The 23,064-nt window shown below is 37.1% G+C and overlaps 1 protein-coding gene across 3 annotated transcripts in view; it reads left to right on the forward strand.

Moving 5' to 3' along the window:
* HSD17B7 (hydroxysteroid 17-beta dehydrogenase 7) overlaps positions 1-12,542 on the forward strand; it is a 39,319-nt gene extending 26,777 nt beyond the window's left edge. The window contains exons 9-10 of one of the 3 annotated variants that reach the window (XR_011645467.1): positions 663-786; positions 11,421-12,542. Coding sequence is in view for 2 of the 3 variants with exons in the window: in XM_004449389.5 (XP_004449446.1) it covers positions 6,609-6,797 (189 nt within the window). In the remaining variant the exon portion in view is untranslated. Of the gene's footprint in view, positions 1-662; positions 787-6,608; positions 6,931-11,420 lie in introns of those variants that run through there. The other 2 variants (XM_004449391.5, XM_004449389.5) reach the window with 2 other exon arrangements.
* Positions 12,543-23,064: the final 10,522 nt, after the last annotated feature.

Genomic DNA, 23,064 nt, shown 5'->3' on the forward strand with positions numbered 1-23,064 from the left:
TGCTTTACAGATATCTCTGTATTTGCATTATATTAACATTGCATGTGAATCTATGATTCTTTCAATAATATTTTCAATTTAAAATATACTCCCTCTCCATATTTCCAGATTTCCCTCTGAACATTAAAAACAACAAACAAAAAAATCGCCACACAAATCATCTTAATCCTATAGAAACTGTTCCAAATATTTGTTTCCAAGATCATTTTATGAAGCTAGCATATCATTTATAGCAAAATCAGATAAAGACAACACTTGAAAGGAAAATTGCAAACAAATTCACATAGATACAAGGATCTTAAAACTGAATATAGCAATGTATTAATAAAACGAAACATGATGAAGTTGTCCTGGTACTAAGAATGCAAGGCTAGTTTAACACAAGAAGAGCTAATAATGTAATTCATTACGTTAAAGAAATAAGGAAGAAAAGTAATATGATCCCCTCAGAACATGTGGAAATAGACTTAATGAAATTCAACCCTCATTTATGACAAAAACATCATAACAAACAGTAATAGAAGGGAATCTCCTTAACCTGACATCACTAGCAAATACCTGTAACAACATCACAGCTGATGAAATATTAAAAGAATTTCTTTTAAAGATAGGAAGAAAATAAATATGCCTGTTATCCCCATTTATTTTCATTATTATGCTAGGATTTTTAATGTGAAGAGTGAAACAAGACGAAGAACTAAAATATCTAAGGATGGGAAAGGAAGAAACAAATGATTATGTGCAGATGACCTGATTGTCTTTGTTGAAAATTAAACTAATAAATAGGTAAGGATGCAAAATTATTTTTTAAAATCAATTGCTTTCTTGTCTATTAGAAAGAAGCAATTAAAAGACCAGTAACGAAAGAATAGATGGTCATACCATGAACTTCTATACAGCAGTTAAAAATTGATGACCTAGAGAAATTTCTGTCAATAGGGGTAAATCTAAAGGTATATAATGTTGAATGAAAACAAGTTTCAGAAGGATGCACCAGTTTGATTCACTCATAATTTAGAGCTATATTTTTATGTAAAAAGATCAAAACTTACAGAAATGATAAACATCAAATTAAAGAGAGTAGTTACTTTGAATGGGAGGTAAAGGAAAGTAGAGGAGAAACATTACATGGGATTTGCATGAGTGTCTATAAGTTATATTTGTTAAGTTGGATTGTGTTTATGTGTATGGTTATGTGGAACTTGATCCCATGTATAGATTCATGTTACCACCACCCTAATGAAGACACGAACTTTTCCATTACCACAAAGGAATTCCATTTTGCTACTTCTTTATAGTACCACCCACCCACCTGACCCATACTGTTGCTCTGGCAACTACTAATCTTTTCCCTATATCTGTATTTTTGTCATTTCGAGAATATTATATAATAGAATATAGTTTATAATATATAATATAACGTAAATATATAATACCTAACTATAAATACATAAATATTATATAAGTGGGATCATAATGCCCAAGAATACGTTGAGTCATAATATATGTTTAGTTTTGTAAGAAGCTGACAAACTATTTTTCAGAGTAGCTGTACCACTTTATAGCCCCCAACCCCCACAGCCTCCAGCATTTGGCACAATTACAGTTGTTTTGTTGTTGTTTTGTTTTGTTTTAATTTAGCCATTATAATAGGTGAGTACTGATGATATTTCACTGGGTTTTTTATTTTCATTTCCCTGATGTCTAATGATGTTGAACATCTATTTGTGTGCTTATTTGTCATCTGTAGCAGTTTGATATTGTTTATGAATTCCAAAAATAGATATTGGATTATATTTGTAAACTGTTCTGCTCCTCTGGGCATATTAGATTGTATTAACTTCAGGGGTTTTACTTTTACTTGATTAAATTATGATTAGGGCCTTGATTGGGCCATGTCAGTAAGTGGGCAGGGACTCACAAAATAAATGACAGGGCAGAGGAGAGAGTTGAAGTTTTGATGCTAGAGCGCCAGGAAGTAAACACACAGGAGAAGAATATAGATAGCTTCATAGACATGGCCGAGGCCCTGGGAAAAGAGAGAGCCTGATAGTCTGCAGCTGACCTTGTGGTGAGACCAAAGCAACTGAGCCCAGAGAGGAATGAGCATTGGCAGAGAGAATAAACTTATCCCAGCCTACAGCTGATACTGGAAGAAGCTGGGACCATGGAGCCTGAACCCTTGCAGACTTTGGCAGCCATCTTGCTCCAACATGTGGAAACAGGCTTTGGTGAGGGAAGTAACTTATGCTTTATGGCCTGGTAACTATAAGCTTCTACCCCAATTAAATACCCTTTATAAACACCAACAGATTTTTGGTATTTTGCATCAGCACCCCTTTGGCTGACTAAACCATCTGTATATACTTTTCTGAGAAATGTCCAGAAATGTCTGTTCATGTATTTTGTCCAATTTCTAATTGGAATGTTTGGTGATTTTATTGTTGAGTTTTGAGAGTTTATCACATATTTTAGATACAAGCCCTTTGTCAGAATTGTGGTTTGCAAATATTTTCTCCCAGTCTGCAGCTTACCTTTTCATCCTCTTGAAAAGGACTTTCAAAGAGAAGTTTTTAATTTTGACGAAGTCCTACTTATCAATTTTTTCTTTTATAGATAATGCCTTGGTGTCATATCTAAGAACTGTCTCATAGCCCTAGGTCACAAAGATTACCTCCTGTCTGGTTCTTTTAAAACTTTTACAGTTTTGCATTTTATGTTTAAATCCATGATCCATTTGATAAGGTATGATGATTTGGTTGAAGTTCTTTAAAACAAACAAACAAACAAAACTATAGTTGTCAACTTTTTTCAAGTTGTCAAATTTTATGAGCAAAAATTGTCCATAGTATTTTGTATCATCTTTTTAATGACTACAAGGTCTGTGGTGACATTTCCGATTTCATTCCTGGTAATGATATTTCTCTTTTAATTTCTATCAGTCTTGTAAATTTCTCAATTACATTGATTTTTTTTTTTGAAGAACAGTTTTTCATTTCATTGATTTTCTCAACCGTTTTCCTAATTTCAATTTCTTTGATTTCTGCTTAGATCTTTATTAATTCCTTCCTTCTATTTTCTTTTTTTGCTTTCTTGAGGTAGGAACTTAGATTATTGATTTGAAGATTTTCTTCATTACTAATGTAACTATTTAACACTATAAATTTTCCACTTAGAACAGCATTAGCGGCATTACATATATATTTTTTTAATTAGGGAAGTTGTAGTTTTACAGAAAAACCATGCAGATAATACCCCCTTAAACACACACTTTTCATGAATATTAATGCTTTGCTTTAGTGTGGTAACTTTGTTCCAATTGATGAAACAGTATTATTATAATTATATTATTAAATTAGCCCATAATTTACATTAGGGTTCACTTTTTTGCATGGTACAGTCTTAGGGTTTTTAAAATCTTTTAATCTAGTAGTGTGTATACAGCCTAAAATTTCCCTACATTCAAATATATAATTTAGTGAAGTTAGTTACATTTACAATGTTGTGCTACTATTACCACCATTCATTATCAAAACTTTTCCATCCATGAACAGAAACTCTGTACCAATTAAGCATTAACTCCCCATCCCCTACCTCCATCCCAGTGCCTGGTTACCTGTCTTTTAGTTTCTGATTCTGTGATTTTGATTATTTTAATTATTTCATATCAGTGAGATCATATGATATTTATCTTTTTTGTGGCTTGCTTATTTCATTCCACATTTCTTTACGTTCATTCATGTTGTCTTATGTTTCAGTAATGCATTCCTTTTCATGGATGATTAATATTTCATTGTATGTCTATACCACACTTTGTTTCTCTGTTCATGTGTTGGTGGGCATTTGGGCTGCATCCATCTTTTAATAATTGTGAATAATGATGCTATGAACTTTTGTGTGCAAATATCTGAGTCCTTTCCTTTGGATATATGCCTAGAGGTAGGATTATTGGGACATAATGGTAATACTTAAATTTTTGAGGAAATGCCAAACTGTTTTCTACAGTGGAGGCACCATTTCCCATTCCCACTAACAGAGGATGAGTGTTCCTACTTCTCCATATCCTCTCCAATACTTGTTATTTTCTGATTTTTTTAAAAATAATAGCCATTTTTTAGTGGGTGTGAAATGGTGTCTCATGTTGGTTTTCATGCACATTGCCCTGATGACCAATGATGTTGAGCATGTTTTCATGTGCTTACTGGCCATTTGTATATCTTTTTTGGAGAAATGTCTATTCAGGTCTCTTGCCCATTAAAAATTGAGTAATTTGTCTTTTTTTTTTCTGAGTTGTAGGATTTCTTTATATATTCTGGATATTACACCCTTATTGGATATGTGCTTTCCAAATATTTTCTTCCATTATGTAGGTTGTCTTTTTCATTTTCATGATGAAGTCCTTTGATGCACAAAAGTTTTAAATTTTGAGAGGCCCCATTTATTTAATTTTTCTTTTGTTGCTCATGTATTTGCTGTAAAGCCTAAGAAACCATGGCCTAACACAAGGTCCTGAAGATGCTTCCCTCCATTTTCTTCTAGGTGTTTTAATATATTGGTTCTTCTATTTAGATATTTGATCCATTTTGTGTTTGAGTTTTATATGTGGTATGAGGTACAGGTCTATCTTCATTCTTTGGCATGTGGATATCCAGTTTTCCTGGCACCATTTGTTGATGAGACTATTCTTTTCCTATCGAGTGGACTTGGCACTCTTGTCAAAAATCATTTGGCCATAGATATGAGGATTTATTTCTAAACTCTCCATTTTATTCCATTGAAATAAATCTGTCCTTGCGCTAGTACCATGCTGTTTTTATTACTGTAATTTTGTAATAAGTTTTAAGACCAGGAAATGTAAGTCCTCCAACTTTATTCTTCTTTATCAAGAGGGTTTTGGCTATTTGGGGCCCCTTATCCCTCCATATAAATTTGATGATTGGCTTTTCCATTTCTGTAAAGAAGGCTGTTGGGATTTTGGTAGGGATTGCATTGAATTTGTAAATTACTTTGGGTAGAATTGACATCTTGACAATATTTAGTCTTGCAATCCATGGGCATAGGATGCTCTTCCATTTATTTAGATCTTCTTGACTTATTTCAACAATATTTTGTAAATTTTGTGTACAAAGTCATTTTCAGCCTTGGTTAAATTTATTCCTAGACATTGATTCTTTTAGTTGCTATTGTAGAAGAAATTTAAAAAAAAAATTTCCTCTCTAGATTGTTCGTTGGTGCATAGAAACACTACTGATTTTTGCATGTGACTCATATCCCACTGTTTTGGCTGAATTAATTTAAATAGCTCTAGTAACTGTGTTGTGGAATTTATTGGATTTTCTCTATATAGGATCATGTCATCTGCAAAAGGGAAAGTTTTGCTTCTTCCTTTCTGATCTGGATGCCTTTTATTTAGTTTTCTTGCCTAATTGCTCTGGCTAGAATGCATTCTGTTTTTTTAACATGCTGGGCTTTTGTTTTCAGTGCTGTGTATTTTTTAAAATTTCCTTTAAAATTTCCTTTCCTCTTTTATTCATGAATTATTTAGAAGCATGTTGTTTAATGTCCACAAAATGATGATATTTTAATTTTTAATAATTTTTTATTTTATTTTATTATGCTCAGAGAATACACTCTGACATCAATTCTTTTAAATTTGTTGAGGTTTGCTTTTATAGTTCAGGACATGCTCTACTTTGGCAAATGTTTCATAGGCTCTCCTTCATAATATGCCTGCTTTTATTTATTCTTCAGAATCCTGTATTTGAAAAATAGTTTAATTGCAAAAACCCATTTTCTCATTCCTGTGACCTTTAATAAGGAACAATGATTTCATACTTGTGGTCTATAAGTAAAAATTCATTTCTTATCATGTACAACAATATAAAAAATCCTGTCTTCTATATTAATTCTCAGTCAGGCTGTATGTATGGGGATTTAAAAAGAATAGATATGGGACAAAGGAGGAAAAGGAAAGGAAAGCAGCAAGTATTTGATACCAAGACAGCACTTCTTTTCCCTCAGCTTACAACTGGAGGCAAGTTTGTTCCAGAGAGATTTATAGAGATATAGAAGTTCTATTGTAGAAGGGACTAAGGACAATTCATTCTATTCTTGGCCATCCTAGCCTTAATTCAGTCATTTGAAGGGACTTGCAGCTAGATTTTAGAGCCCAGGGTAGAAGTGGGTGAGAAAGTAGCAAAAAACCAGCCACGATAGAATTAGCAGATTATTATTGAAAGGATGCATTTTTCAACAGTTATCCAGGAATAAGGTGATAATATACTTGGTTGATATACTTAGAGGCATCAACAAAATGGTAATATTATGACAATTATGTATACTGTACATAATGTACATTTTAACAGCTCGAATAAGTGACTTCAATCATCCAGAGTTCTTTCTTCCAGTCATCTCTGTCACCTTCATCAGTTTAGCTAGTTTTTCAAAGGTTGTAGCAGCTAATTGAAAAGTGTCAGATTTCTGGAAATGTAAGTAACAAGGACTTCCTAATTTGGATGGAGTTGGTGGTGGGAAGAAGGAGCTTCTGGCCTTGACCCAGTGCTTTAAGCCTTCCTGGAGCTCACAGCTGTTTTGTTTGTCATTCCCAGGTTATAATGAGCACTGAACCTCCAAGACCCCGACCCTGCCCTGGTCTTTACAGGACTGAGCTTTTCATAGGACAGCTGTACACCAGGACCTCCACTCACTTTCTTCCCTCGTTTGGCACTGCCGAGCCCATGACCCTTCATATTGAGCCTATGTTTCCAGTCCAGGGATGGGACTATTTTTATTTCTAAGTCTTAAAGTTGTCAAGTACTGATCTCTTGTCCTTAGAAGGGTTGCAGTGGGAGAAGTGTAGAGGCTGAGTTCCATTCAAATCATGGAAATATCTTAACTATTCAGAATTCTAAATTTCAAAGAACCAAACATATTGATATCAGAGATTTATTTAGAAATTCTTGGTCCAATTGGCCAGCAATCTGAAAAAAAAAAAAAAATAGTTGGCTTCCTTTTTCATTCCTGAATGGGTGGAATTAAAAATGTCCCCTGATCTTTGCTCAGTGTTACTTCTATGATCATGTTATATACTATGTGTCATATATGTTAATCTCCCTTAAAATAGGGGAGATTATCCTGGATTATTCAGGTGGGTTTAATGAAATTACTTGAGTCATTAACAGCATCAGAAAAGCATCAGAAGTCAAGTTAGAGAGAATTGAGGTTTTAACATATGCTCTCCCGTGGGCCCTGAGGGAGGAAACTACTCTATTGTAGAGAACCACTTGGTAAGAATGGTGAGTGGCTTCTGGAATCAGAGGATGGCCCCTGGCTGACAGATATGAAATAGGAGCTAAGACCTATAGTACAAAGAGCTGGATTCTGCCATGGCTGTGAATGACCTTAAGAGTGAACTTTGTCCAGAGTTTCCAACCTGACTGATACCTTGAGACCCGAAGAAGAAACTCCCGTCACACTGAGTAGGACTTCTAGGACCTATAGTAATGTGAGATGATAAATTTGTGCTGTTGTAAGCTGTTTATATAATTTGTTATGATAGCAATAGAAAACTAAGACAATTCCTTACATCAAAATTAATTGAAGATGGATCAATAAAGAAAAAAAATTAAACTTTCTGCACAATGATAGATACCAGCCATTATGCATTTCGTCAAAGTCTGTAAGATTATATAGTGCAAAATGTAAACCATAATGAAAACTCTTGACAATGCTTCAATATTTGTTCGTTATTTGTAACAAATGTACCATTATTATGTAAGATGTTATTAATAGGGGGAAATGTGAGAGTGGAAAAATGTGGATATATGAGACTCCCCTATATGTTTGATGTGACTATTCTATAACCTAAAGTTTCTTCAAAAATAAAATATTCATTAAAAAAAAAGAAGACATGTATGTTTACATACATAAAAGATTATAAATCTTACTGTGATGAAAGGGCCAGTGCAAGAAATTTATTTTTGGCTCTGTTTTGGGGGAGGTTTTGGATTACAGAAAAGTTACAGCTATGGCAGGAGAGGAGCACTGGTGCAGTCTGTCAGTGGTAAGGGAATGTGTGGGGAAGGTTACACCCAAGGGCATGCCAATATGGAAAATGAATGTGTTCATGTGGTCATGTAGTGTTATCTCAGTGAGTGGAGACCCACACAATAACCAACATAATATTAAATTTCCATCTTGGGGAGGCCTGCTACATTCTGCAATAGAGCAGCAAGACTCTAGAGTCCATAGGCGGTGCCTAGTGAAAGAAGACAGACCAATACACCAGGACCTTGATACTAATGCTTTTAGTTATGAACCTTATTCTTGTAAAATCAAAACTTAGCCTAGTAATATATATTGCCTAAGAGCTGCCTCCTGAAAACCTCCTTGTTACTCATATGTGGCCTCTCTCCAAGTGAAACTCATCATACAAGCTTACTGCCTTCCCCCCCAGCATGGAAATTACTCCTGGGTTTAGCCTCCCTGGCACCAAGGGATTATTACCAAGCACCAACTAGTGATGCATTTGGAAAAAGACCTAGACCAGAAGGAGGAAATAAAAATGAGATTTCAAACTGAGTCAGGAGGTCATTCCAGAGGTTAGGTTTATGCATGTCTCAGGTGTATCTTGCTAACTGCCACAGTAAATGATGCCTCAAGCATGGGGGCTTCTGAGGGCTCTAGAGACATCTGGACACTATAGACAGTGCACACAATGCCAGGAAATTGCCACCCTATCAGTGGGCCTATGTCAACCAAGTTCCCCAATATAACAGAATTAGACTCATTTATAATTTTCCTAAACATGGCTTTTACACCCCTTTTATTCAAACCTATAAATAGGTTCAATATATGTCTCAGAGACGTATATCTTCAATCTTCATATGCTAGTTGAGCCCTGATTCTCAGCAGAGTTGTAGCCAACACCTACTCTCCAGGTTATTGGACTAACCTAGGATAACTATCAAGATGATGGTGATGGACAACACCCATCCCAAAAAACAAAGAGCTTCTACAAATGTAAGTGGGACAGTGCCAACTGTCTGTGCCATGGAATCTAAGCCCCGTCTCAATCTGAAGCAGAGTGGGCATCACCATCACCAAATCCTCAAGACTGAGGAATGAACAAACATAAGGCAGAAATGCAACTATGGACCAAAGTGGATGTATTATTCTAGTAATGGAAGTACTTGTAACATTAATATAAAGAAAGTGGTCCCCAGAGGTTCTGAGGGGAGGAGGGGGGAAGAATAGGTATAATATAGGGCATTTTGGGAATATTGGAATTGTCTGCATAATATTGCTATGATGGATAAAGGCCATTATACATTTTGTCAAAACCTATAAAATTGTGTAGTGTGAAGTGTAAACCATAATGTAAGCTATAGATCATGGTCAATAATAAGGCTTCAATATTTGTACATCAATTGTAACAAATGTACCACACTAATGAAAGATTTTATTAATAGGGGAAAATGTGAGAGGGGGAGGGGTGGGGCATATGGGAATCCCCTCTAATTTTGATGTAACTTTTGGGTAATCTAAAACTCCTTCAAATATAAAGTTAAAAATAAAAGTCTTGAAAGAAAAAAAAAGACTTTCTGCACAATAAATTTTCATAAATAAAATAAAATTCAAAAACAAACTGAGGAAAATATTTGTAACATATATAAGAGCCATTGGGTTAATTTGCCTAATATTTCAATAATGCATATAAATCAACAGAAAATATTTAAAGATTCCTAATGTCACCAAATGCCAGAAATTAAAATTAAAATTACAATGAGTTATCACCTTTCATTAATCATATTAGCAATATCAAAAGGTTTGTTCAGGGTGTGAAAGTACAGGCACTTTTATTTAATATTGTTTTGTTAAAAATTGTTTACTTCTTTGGAGATCAATTTGCCAATATCTATCAAAATTTAAAATACAGGTACCCTTAGCAGTTCTACTTTTTCAAGTTTATCGTACAGATATGCCTCAAAATATGTACAAAGATATCTACACTGATCCACTATCCCAAATCTAAAACCCTTAGTACTAAATGTGCTTCAGAACCTAAAATTGCTTGGATCTCAGAAAGATAAGATGGTACAAACAATACAGTATATTTTTTAACAACTCTCTTAGGAGCTAGGATATCACTTTGTAATCAAACCCAGTAATGTGGCAGTGAAAAACTTACGAAATCCCACTAAATTGCCTCACATTCCTTCAGCTAAAGTTTTGCTGCCAAATGATTATGAAAATACTCAGTTTTCTAAGCCTTTTTGGCTTTGGAATTTCAGATGAGTGATTTAAACCTATAAGAGAACACAGTCATCACAGTTTTTTTTTTTCTTTGTAAAAGCAAAAAAGAGTAAAAAGAACTCAAACATCTCTGGCGATAAAATTTAACACTATACTGGTATTTAAAAAGAATAAAGCAGGTATATATGGACTGATATTATTATGTGCAATGAAGTGTGTTTATTTTGTTTTCATTTGTATTGTACATACATATTAATACATATACACGTTTACACACGTGCATATATATATATATATACATACATACATATACATGGAATCTCTGGAAGGACACATAAAAAACCAGTGACAGTGGTTGTCCTGGGAAGATAAGACTAGACAAGAGGACTAGCACATGGACTTTTTATTGCATATCTTTTGTACTGAAGTTTTAGTTTATATATTTTGTTTTATAAAATATTTATTTATTTCTACCCCTCTCATTGTTTTGCAATTGCTGTCTGCTTTCTGTGTCCATTCACTGTGTGTTCTGTGCCTGCTTGTCTTCTCTTTAGGTGGCACCGGGAACCAATCCTGGGACCTCCCAGAGTGGGAGAGAGGCACTCTATCTCTTGCGTCACCTCAGCTCTCTGGTCTACTGCATCTCTTATTGTCTCTCCTTTGTGTCTCTTTTTGTTGTGTCATCTTACTGCACCAGGTCTCTACATGGGCCAGCACTCCATATGGGCCAGCACTTTGTGTGGGCCAGCTTGCCGCATGGGCCAGCTTGCCTTCAACAGGAGGCAATTGAACCCTGGACCTCCTATATTGTAGATGGGAGCCCAGTCGCTTGAGCCACATCCACTTCCCTTATTTTATTTTTAATGGACAGCATGTATTTCCTAAAAAGAAAAAGAAAAATTATAGGAAATCACAGGTTCAGATTTAGCTCTGTCTCCAGGGCTCCTCCACTGAGTTGCTACCTTCCAGGATGGTGAATGTTTGGAAAGACTGTCCTGAGAAACAGAGACAATGTGATAGAGAGAAATGGATTGAAATATTTTTTTAAAGGTTCAGGTTTAAGTGTAGGCAGATGGGGTGGATGACCTCTTCCACCATCAAATTATGTACATATTGTGTCAGTTCATAAAATTCCTTATTAATACCCAGATCATTTTCCCTTTCAGCCTGTAAACAAAGATATCATGAGAAATGAGCAATTTTCTGAAAGATGACTGCAAATGAGTACAGTGGGCTCAGTGCACTGTCAGTGCACTGACAGTGCAGCAGCCCCCAGCCTCAGCCAAGGAGCCCCAGCCATTTTCGGTGGAGGAGCAGCCTGGTGACCACAGGCTCAACACGGTCACAGCTGCCACCATCTGCACCATCACAGCCACCACGGCCTGCACCATCATAGCCACTACCATCTGTACCATCATCTGCAGCAGCACCTGCACCACTACCACCTTTATTAGTTCTACAACCACAGCCACAGCCACCACCACCTCTAGCACCAGCAGCAGCCTCACCAGTATCTGCGTGGAGCTCAGGGCAGCTCCAAGGCCGAGCCAAAGCGTCTGAAACAAGAGCAGAAACATGCCCTCCAGCAGGACGTGGAAACACTGAAGAAGCAAAAAGGTGATAGTGAACTACATGGTAATGCTGCAGAAAGAGAAATATCTCTACAGAGTCTGGCTTCTGATGATGCTAACAACCCTATTTCCAGGGTCCTCACGGGTAACCAGCAAATTGTAGGCACTAACCTGAAGCAGACTGTGAAGGCTGGCACCTTTGGGAAAGCAGGAATTAAAACCGAGAATTTCAGTCAGAAAAATTGTATGGACAAAAAAGAAGGGGAATCTTATGAAAATAAATCTGGAAAGAACCAATCCGTAGACAAGACCAATGTTGTAGCAATTCCAAATGGTGTTGTGACAAATAATTCTGATTATATTACTAATGGTTATATGGGCAAAGAAGGAAGTAATGATGGTAGTGGACCTGTGAGTGGAAGGAAAAGAAAGAAAGAAAAGGAAGCAAGCTAACTAGATATAGACAAATGATAGGATGATATAGAAAATGTAGCAAAATGTTAAAAGTTAGTGAACGTTGGTATCTGGGTGGGGGTATGTTGGGATTCTCTGTATGAATTTTATATTATTTTGGCAACCATGCTGTAAGTTTGAAATTCTTTCAAAATTAAAATTTCTTTAAAAAATGAAATGTGGGATCCTAGATTGCATGTTGAAACAGAATAAAGACAGTGGAAAAATGTAAAATCCAAATAAAGCCTGTTGTTTAGTTAATAACATTGTAGCAATATTAATTTCTTCATTTTGATATTTGTACTGTGGTTATGTAAGATGTTAATATTTAGAGAAGCTTGGTGAAGGACAAAAGGAAAGTCTGTACTATCTTTGCAACTCTTCGGCAAGTCTAAAATCATTTCAAAATAGATGATTTTTAAAGTCTGCTAAACTTTAAAAAAAAAAAGAATGAAAGAAATTCTAGAGCAAGGGGCACTGAAAAAAGCTAGAGCAAAATTGTCTGGACCCATGTTAAGAGGGAGTGATTCACAGAAAAAGCAAGAGATCTGGACTTGGAAAAGGCTAGGCAATGAGCTATGTGTTTGGGACCTGTCTGCCACCAATGTGTCACTAGGGGGCACAGGACTTACAGGGGAAAAGAAACTTAAAGGTCAGGGAGGTGAAGAGGGTCAACCACCACACCAGGGAGCCAAGAGTGCCTACAGCTGCAAGCAGGAGAATTGCATTAATCATCCATGTGGAATCTAAACGCCCTCTTGATGTAGAGGGGGACTGGACATAACCATCCCAGGATCCACAAGATGGAGAAATAGAGTATGGATTAGAGTGGACTTACTAGTGTTCTGCTGGGGAACTATTGTGATTAGTAAGGGAAGAAATTGTAGTAGTGATGTGGAGAGGGTGGCCACAGTGACTGCTGATGGTAGGGAGAGGGAAGAAGAGATATGGTGTGGGGGCATTTTCAGGATTTGGAGTTGTCCTGGGTGCTTCAGAGATGGATGCTAGACATTGTGTGTCCTGTCATGGCCCACTAGGTGAACTGGGGGAGAGTGTGGACTACAATGTGGACCACAGTCCATGTGCTGCAGCGGTGCTCCAGAATGTATTTGCCAGGTGCAGTGGATGTGCTGCAATGATGGAAGAGGTTGTTAATGTGGGAGGGGTGGGGTGGGTTGGGGGGTACATGGGGACCTCATATTTTTTGAATGTAACATTTAAAAGAAAATAAGAATTAAGAAAAAACAAACAAACAGAAGGACAGAGTAAAACTTCAAGCAAAGAACTGGTGACTGGCCACTATAATTTTTTTTTTTTAATTTGCAAGAAGAAATGCCTCAAATGTTGTTTTCTGAAGGAAAATATGCTTGGATGTATTTTCCTCCAAATATGATGAAGTGATTTAATGACTCTCATGATGGGTGATCTCTTGCATAGGTAAAAGAATCTCTCAACAGCTACACAGACTGACTGGCATTCAGGTCAAGCTGAAACCCAGAAAATTTCCCCTTTTCTCTCAAAATTGTGTTGTCTGATCTCTTCTCCCCGATACTACAAAGTCTCTGCTTTAGTCTTTAATGGACCTAGCAAAGCGGGGCTTGAAGTTTGCTTAGGATAACTGCTACAGGGGCTCAGGATTTGTAGTTTCTAAATTTGGTGGGTCTGGGGCTAGTAATGCTAAAATCTTCTGTGTCTTGCTCATATTATAGATTCTTTACAGAGGGAACCTTGAGAGAATCGAGATTAGATTCATTCAACCAGAGTTCAAAGGGAACAATGTCCATTTCAGCAGGGACAGATGAGGATAAAGCTGTTGAGGAGACCCTTACACATCCTAAACATGCTAGAAGGAAGATTTGAGGACTTTAACATATTGGGACTTTAACTTAGAGAAAGGAGATGCAATCTTTGCACTTTAAAAATGGATGAGGTACTTGTTCAAATTTAGGGATTTTGTGCATTTAAACTTGTTGCTTAACCTCTAGAGAGCTATAATGGTTGACGGGCCAGACAACTAAAGAACTGAGATAGGAAAGAGTTGAGAATGAATTTTTACTTTAGATATAGTGTGACAGTTAATTTCATTAATGACATGTTCTGGCCCATTCCAGAATCTTCTGGGAGGAAAAGTTTACCTGGTGAACATGGAATGAACACAGAGAGCAGTAGTTGTATCAGAGCAGTGATTCTTCAAGTGTGGAAACTTGGGGAGTCCCCAAAACTCTTTCAGAGGGCCCATGAGATTAAGAATATTTTCATGATAATGCTGAGACATTATTGCCTTTTTCCGTCTCATCTGTCATGAGTGGTTCTGTGGACTTTTCCAGAGGCTCCAGGGCACATGACAGCATCATCACTCTTAGAGCTAATGGGATGTGTGCTTGTACACTCTTGGGTTTCAAAAATTCTGTTTTAATATCTAATATGATAAATATAGATAGATATAACCCGCATAAACCACAGCTCTTTAGAGCCCTTGATAATTTTTAAGAATATAGAGTGATCTTGAAATGAAGAGTTTGGTGACAGCTGTATTAGTGGAACAATTCATTAGCTACTAGAGGAGCGGGAGCAGGACTGCCCTGAGAAGCTGTGGCCTCCTCCCCAGGCGCACAGTCACTCCTCTGGGAAACCACTGCTTTGGTTGTCAGGTCAAGAGGTTTAAAAGAAGAAAGGGGCTGTAAGTGCTAGAGGAGTTGTTCCCTGCCTCTCCCACCTCCAAGAAACCTCACCTGACCCTTACCAGAGTTATGAATTACTTGATTCAGATATTAAAGTAGTGTTATTTATGACATATGTGGGTCAGGAAGGAGCAGAAAATGTTACTGAGGCCAGAAAAATCTCTACATTTGGAGACAATAAAACTAAAGTTTTGAAGACATATCTAACCTTTGCTTAATGTTCTTCATCAGTACCTGCCACTGTTACACATAAAATAAGTCTAATGCAGATGTCAGTACTAACACATGTAACACATGGGTATGAAGAACTGCCTTCAATTCATCTACTTTTCTTCCCTAGTTGGGGATATACCTAGGATGGACAACATTCTTAAGGGGGCCAGTCTAAACCCCTTCTTGTCTGTTTGGTGTACAGTTTCTTTTTGGTTTATAGTTTTTCTCTTTCAGATTTTACTCTTTACAATTGTAGAAGAAGAAATAGGCTGATAAATATAATATTAGCCCAAAACTTACTTTAATGGAATAATATTGCCATTAAATTGTTGTGCTGAGTACATGAGCCTAAAAGCTCAAAACACTTTCACCAGGAAAAAGTGGCCAAAACATCTACATCCCATCAGCAGTGATCGCGTCATCCTGAGTCAGTGGTTCTTCAGCTGTAGAGAACATATGAGTCACTTTTCTGAAAGACGAAAAGATTTTAAAAAAGAAAAGAAACAGAAGAAGGCTTACTGAGTATGCTATCTAGTTAGAAAGCAGAAAGTTATTCCTTTCCTAGAGAGTGGTTTATGAGAGTTTAATGCAGTATGTGCCCGTCTCAATGCATGATACCAAAGGTGCTAAAACATATCACTCCTTTACCCCTTCTCTCATCATGTTTCTTGAAGGGTAATGGCTCAAATTTCCAAACTCCCAAAGAGTAACTCAAATTCTCAAATTGATATTTAGGGGCATATTCTGGAGAATATTGTTTTTAAAATTTTTCCCCACATGTTTTTTTTTGTTCTACAGTTAATCAGGTTTGTTTTTAATTGTGTAAGTAATTTATGAATACATTCTTCATAAAATAAATTAAAGCATTGCAGATAAGTTTCCTTTGACTGCCACCTCAATCCAGATTCCTTCCATCCTACCAGAAGCACCTTCTGTGCATTTATATACATATAAAAATAGCAACTATATAAATGGTATCAAGATATCTCATTCTACAGCTAGTATTTTTCAGCCACCAACTGTGTATATATTGATAGGTTATTACACCTAGATCTATCTGATTATAAAATGTAGCATAGTATTCAGTTATTCTACTGATGAACGGTTAGGTGGCTTCCAATCCTTGAGCCTGCCTCCTTGAGCATACCTAGGAGGGTTTCTCTCAGAAGGATACCCAAAAGCTGCATTGCTGGTTCCTGGGGCAGTCACACTTAAAATTTCACAGGACACTGCCTTCTCAAGGGGGCTATAAAAATTCATACCCAGGAGCCACATCATTTTATATATTCTGATTCCACCCAGTCTGATGGGTATGAAATATTTTCCATAGTAATTTTAATTTGCATGTCCCCGACAACTAGTGAGGTTGAACATTATTTCATTGTTTATTGACTATTGCTTCCCTCTTCCAAGAACTGCCAATTTTTATCCTTTGTCCATTTCTGTGAAGTTATTAGTTTTTTTTTAAGTGATTTCTGTGTAGTACTTTTTTATTTTATTTTATTTTATTTTTTACCTTTTATGTGTTGCAGATATTTCCCTCCCAGCTTCACCCTTGTCTTTTAACTTATGTAGTATCTCTTTTTTAGACAGTCAATGCTACCCGTCTCTTTCCTCAAAGCTTTTGATTTGGGGATCTTGCTTAAAAATCCTCCCTCATGATCACATTCTTCTATATCATCTTCTACTATGTTAATGGCATTTATTTGTTTGTTTGTTTATGTGTGCATGTATGCATTCCTTAATTTGCTCATTTATTTACTTACATTTAGCTTCTACCCCACACAGCATTTATTTATGAGGCAGGAATCTAAATCTATTTTTTAAAAAATTATTTACTAAGCCCCAAGTAGAATAGTTCCCCATCTTTCCACCAAGAATGCTTTATTATTGAATTATTGTCTAAAACTTAATCAGTTTATTCAATTTTTAAATCAAGAAATCTAAAGCCGCCAATCAGAACTTCTAATTAGCTTGAAATAGCTAGGGTTAACAATCTTTTTTAAAATTTTTTTAATTTTTAATTTTTTGTATTTATTTTTTTTAATATTACATTAAAAAAATATGAGGTCCCCATATACCCTCCACCCTCCTCACCCCACTCCTGCCCCCATAACAATAATCTCCTCCATCATCATGAGACATTCATTGCATTTGGTGAATACATCTCTGAGCACCACTGCACCTCATGGTCAATGGTCCACATCATAGCCCACACTCTCCCACAGTCCACCCAGTGGGCCATGGGAGGACATACAATGTCCAGTAACTCTCCCTGCAGCACCACCCAGGACAACTCCAAGTCCTGAAAACGCCCCCACATCTCATCTCTTCCTCCCACTCTAGGTTAACAATCTTGAAATGACATATTGTGAGTAAAGACAAAAAAGCTTTGTTTAACCTATACGTTCTATTTAGGGGATATGTTCAGTATTTTTTCCATTAAAAATAGTTGAATAGGTATTGTTATATTTGTCAGGAGTTCTTTGACCTCAAGCTGGGAATCACAGGTACGTATGCCAGACACTATATACACACAAACAGATATTTACACACACATGAGTAAAAAGAATTAGGTATAAGAAATAGATAACATATGGCATCTATATATTCAAAGGAGAATAAGGCATGCTTCTCATGGAATAGGGAAGAAATTCTGTTGTGGTTAACAAATTGCCTATGATCGAGCACATAATTTCTGTTCAGACTGAGATCTGGGCTAAGTTTCTCATTGTGAGTTCTCAAGTAATAGCATCTCTAGTCTTCTCTGGGGCTTAAGGCTCCTATGTCAAGCAGGACCACTGCCCCCTCCTCTAATAACCTCTTAGGTAAAGGAACAGTATAGCTCTCAATATATTTTTTTAAAGATTTATTTATTTTTATTATTTCTCTCCCCTTCCTTGCCCCCATTATCTGTTCTCTGTGTCCATTCACTGTGTCCGCTTGCATTCTTGTCAGCAGCACCAGGAATCTGTGTCTCTTTTTTTGTGTCATCTTGCTGCATCAGCTCTCTCTGTGTGTGGTGCCACTCCTGGGTAGGCTGTGCTTTTTTTCTGTGGGGCAGCTCTCCTTGAGGGGTGCACTCCTTGTGTGTGGGGCTCCCCTATGCTGGAGACGCCCCTGTGTGGCAGGGCACTCCCTGCACGCATCAGCACTGTGCTTGGGCCAGCTCACCACACGGATCAGGAGGCCCTGGGTTTGAACCCTGGACTCCCATTAGGTAGGCGGACGCTCTACCAGTTGAGCCAAATCTGCTTCCCTAGCTCTCAATATTTTTATGCTAGAAATTTCTTGGAAGCAGAGGTCTGCTCTTAGATTGCAGGTTTCTTTCCTATAGTGGGCACTCCATACACGGCTGATGACCTGAACAGCACTCCAGTAGCAAGGGAAATTAAGAAAGAAATTGTCCAGGTTGGTGTCCTGCATATGATAATGATTTCATAAGTATCTGATGGATGCAGCTTTTCAGAGACCTTTCTCTATGTCCCCACAGTCTACACTCCACCTTGATGTGCCCAGGGCAGTGATGACAAAAATGACATATGGAATTCTGCCTCCATTCATCTGCTGATCACATGTTGGTGAATAAGAAATATGCTTTAATTATAACAATGTATCCCCTTTGGGATCAGAGAAGATGAAGTTTAGGTTTGGGAAACAAAGATAACAGAGTTCCATTTTATGAATGTTTTAGGCATTTTCAAAGTTTATTTGAAAACTTCACCTTTGCCTAATACTGCCAATTCTAGAGGGTGCAGCTTGGTGGGTTTAATTGGCAGTCTTATTTAGCCCACTTATTGTTTTCTAAGGCAATATACCTCAGTAAGTGTTACTAGGTATGATGCAAACATGTTAGCACTTACTATCTTAGATGAGTTAGCCCTCCTTCCTTCACATTGGCTGCCTGGCCCTGGTAAGCATTAGCATGTGGGACCCTGAGAACATCAGTTTAGATCCGCCTTTCTTTTGAGTGTATTTCCCAAAGTGTGTTCTGCAGGAATCTACTGCTGCTGCAGTATGTTAGTAGGGAATAATAATAATAGCAAGCAAGCAAACAAACAAGCAAGATGGAAGGAAGGAAGGAAGGAAGGAAGGGAGGGAGGGAGGGAGGGAGGGAGGAAGGAAGGGAGGGAGGGAGGGAGGGAGGGAGGGAGGAAGGAAGGAAGGAAGGAAGTTAGTTCTCATGGTATTATGTTTCTGGGAATATGTCCCATGGGAATACTGTGTAACTACTCAAGATCTCTGTTATGCTAATATCATATTCTAATGTGTGAAGTCCTGGGAGGGTGATATAGGATGCAGTGTATCCCAAACGTGTTGAAACACAGACCCCTTTTGTGAGAGGATCTCATGGCAAGAGTGTTCCCATGAGTACACTTTGGGAACCATTGCTTTAAGGTAATGTCCTTACCTTAACAGAAACCAAGTCTTCATTGTTGTCGTTATAATGTTCCTCATTTTTGACAGTGCTTAAAAAAAAGATGAGGAGATAATAAGGTTAGTATGTTAACAATGGGCAGGATGGTGGGACTAGGCATGTTTTTTAGCCTCCAGTAACCAGTTTTGTACGTTCCAAATATCTACAATTGATGTACATTACTAACTTAATCAAAAAATTGAAAATTATGTTTTCATAAAATTGACTAAACTATCAAAAATATTGCAAGTAGTTAATGAATGACTTATTTTCCTTCCTTTGCTCAGCTACACTTTTTTTGGGAATGCCTTCACAATGACACCTTACAATGGAGCAGAAATGTTTTGGTTAGTTCTGGAACCTCAAAACCTTCCTCAATGCAGTGATTTTGAAGTAGCTGCTAACATTTATGATCAATGAGAAACAAACCTATTTGCCAACACTTGCTTGTATCATCTGAGGGAGATAGCTGGGTTCTGTACTTGGATGTTGATGTGTCTGGCCCCCTCCCTCCAGCACTCTATGAGGAGTCCCAGGTCCTTGTCAGCACAGGGTGAGGGCTCAATAGGGCTTAGTTTTTCTCTTGGTGTTTTCAGCACTAACCCAGTACTTCCTACTTCTAGGCAATTCATAAATGTTAGCTGGATTGAAATTAAGCAAAGGATTCAGAAAAAGGGGAACTTGGCCTCAGCAAGAGAAATCTTAAAATGATTTTCTTAAAATGCTTTGCATCCTTTTGAAAGTCACCAGGAACACTAATCACTAATGAGCAACCTATTGGGACAGCTCACCTTCTGCACATTTACAGTGTTCAGAGACAAGTCATAAGTATGAGTATTTATGAGTGTGCATGCTGAGAGTTCTAGGAAATAGAAGCAAGATCCCCAGTGATTCTATCCTGCACACACACATACTACAACGACCTTAGGTTTTTATGGTGAAACACAATTTAAAAACCAAAACAATCAGAGGGCAAAACAAGACTTTCTATGTGTAAGTTTTGAATTGTTCAATACAAATGGCAGGTCCTTTTGCAGTGATGAGGAGGGAAGAGATCAGTTGACAAAGGCTTTACATGTTAAGGAGGACTTGAGCTAGGGATTTCAGTATAGTCTGAATTTTTCTTGATGTGACCCATTCAAATCCGATGATTTGAGTGATAGAAGATCACTCAAGGCTTCATTTTAGTTCTAACACAATGTTTGGGTGAAAGACTTAAAAAAAAGAGGTATGTGTATGTATGTATCACACAAAACAATATACACACAGATACGTATCATTTTACCAATTCTAAAATTTATAATTTTTCATATTTTAACATCTTTGAAATTGTGATGCATCTAACAATCAATGGCATGTCATAGTTTAATTGGCAGCATTTTTTACTTTCTTATTAGTACATAAAATAATGGTGCAGCTCATAAAATATGACATCCTGGTTCAGATGAACTATGATAATCAAATTTACATACCAATGTACAAAGGCATAAATGTGAATATTTATATATGTATATCTATACTTGCATCTACGTTTGTGTTTGTATCAGAAATGAGGCTTCTCTTGCCATCCCATTCAGTAATCTGGATGACATGAACTGCAAGACTAGGCATAAGGCTTAGCCCTTCATTATCTGTCTAACCTGTGTTTGGTTATACCTGTTCTCCAATGCCATTTGGAAGCTAGACAATAATTTTATGCCAAACAAAGTCTAGAAAAGCATGTTAAATTAGTTTTGTTTGAGGGGTTTATTTAGATCCATGTGTCACCTTTCTATTTCCAAGGTCCCAGGGGACTAGGGATCCCTCTGTTGCCTTGACACAGGTTGTGTTAAGTTATATTAGGTAGAGCTTGAGGGAAGGAGACAGCTGTCATGTTTTTTCCCCCCTTTTAAAGGGGGAAAAGACACTGCTAATCAGTTTGTCCCACTTCTCTTCCTTCAACTTACTTTCCCATGTAGGCAGTCACTGAAGAAATGAAAAGTGAAGAGCAGGGAATTGGTAAGTTTTCTCCAGTGTAAGATAGCAGGTGGAGAGGGTCAGAGCCCCCCTTGGCTCCCAGGTACGACTCACTGACATTCTTATTTCCTTTCTGGTTATGGCCGTTCCAGCAAAATCCTGGGTCTTCGAATCCACTAACCAAATATCATAGCTCTACCATGGACCTTGGAAACAATTATATATACATCCCCAAAAGGTAAGTTATTTTCACTTTGTTTGACTAAAAACTTATAGTAGCAAGCCTTCTCCCCAAACATTTTCAGTCCATCCCCTGCCACTTGCTTCCTTCTCTCTTTAAGCTCCAGCCATACTGCTCTTTTTTCTCGTCCTTCACACCCTGTGCTTCTTCTCCCCAAAGGAACTTTGCTCCACCTTTTCCCCAGAAACCCTTTGCCTCACCCTGTCTCCTTTATCTTGCCAATTTCTCCTTGCCCATCAGATCTCAGCGTAAATATCAGGTCCTCTTAGAAGCCTCCCTTATCTCTACAGACTAGCTTGGGCCCCCTGTTTTAGGCTTTCTTAGCATTTACACTTCTCCATAGTACTCATCATAATTGTGATTAAAAGATTCATTGAATAATTACTTTCTTATTGCTTCACTCCCCTGCCAGAGTAAATGCTCTGAGAAGCTTATATGTGCATGCTTCCTATGTTCCCAAAGACACAGGGTCTTTAAACAGAAAAGGCTTTAATACATATTAAATGAGCTGCCAAATAAAGGATAACTCTGTGTTAACTGAAAGTGTCTTCCTTTAAAAGATTAACTATTTTTAAGCGATTCTAAGACCAACCCCACTATGACCATTTCCAGCTTTCTAATAAACAATGTTGTTTTGGAGGAAATAAACACAGAACACAGAAAAAAGAAAATCTTCTTAGACTTGGGACCATCTTCTGCAAAAAGTTCCATAATAAGAAAAGTGAAAATTTGTTATTAATTTACAGAAACTGGATATTATTTTATATTAGTTGCCTTCAAGCTTATTTTAAGCTTCTGCATTTTTTATTCTTTTGGCTCTTGTAAAAGCATAAGATGTGATCATCGATTGGAGTGGATGCTGGGAAGAGAGAGAGAATGGTGAGCTTTCCTGACAAAAGCCAGCCCTTCAGCTGTCTTTACTGGACTGGAATATTCACAGACATGAGTATAGCCTGGAGACCAACTGTCAGTGACTCACCATGACTTTCCTGCTTTCTGTAATGAGAGGGTAGTACATATGACATAATAGATGCTCAATATAGATATTTCTTGAATTAATGAATGAACATATTCTCAAGAAACAGCAATGAGTGTTTTTTTAGATTCACTTAAGGGAAATTTTAAAACTTCTTTCCTGTTATTTTCCATCTAGAAATTCAACTCTCCTTCCAGTTCCCCATTAAGAATCATTATGAGTTGCCTGTATCATTTCTAGCTGCCAAATACTCTATAGTGCAAAAATAAAAAGGTTGAGAAACATTGTGTGAGATGCTTCTG

Source organism: Dasypus novemcinctus, chromosome 13 (genome assembly GCF_030445035.2).
Source record: "Dasypus novemcinctus isolate mDasNov1 chromosome 13, mDasNov1.1.hap2, whole genome shotgun sequence".
Lineage (NCBI taxonomy): Eukaryota > Metazoa > Chordata > Mammalia > Cingulata > Dasypodidae > Dasypus > Dasypus novemcinctus.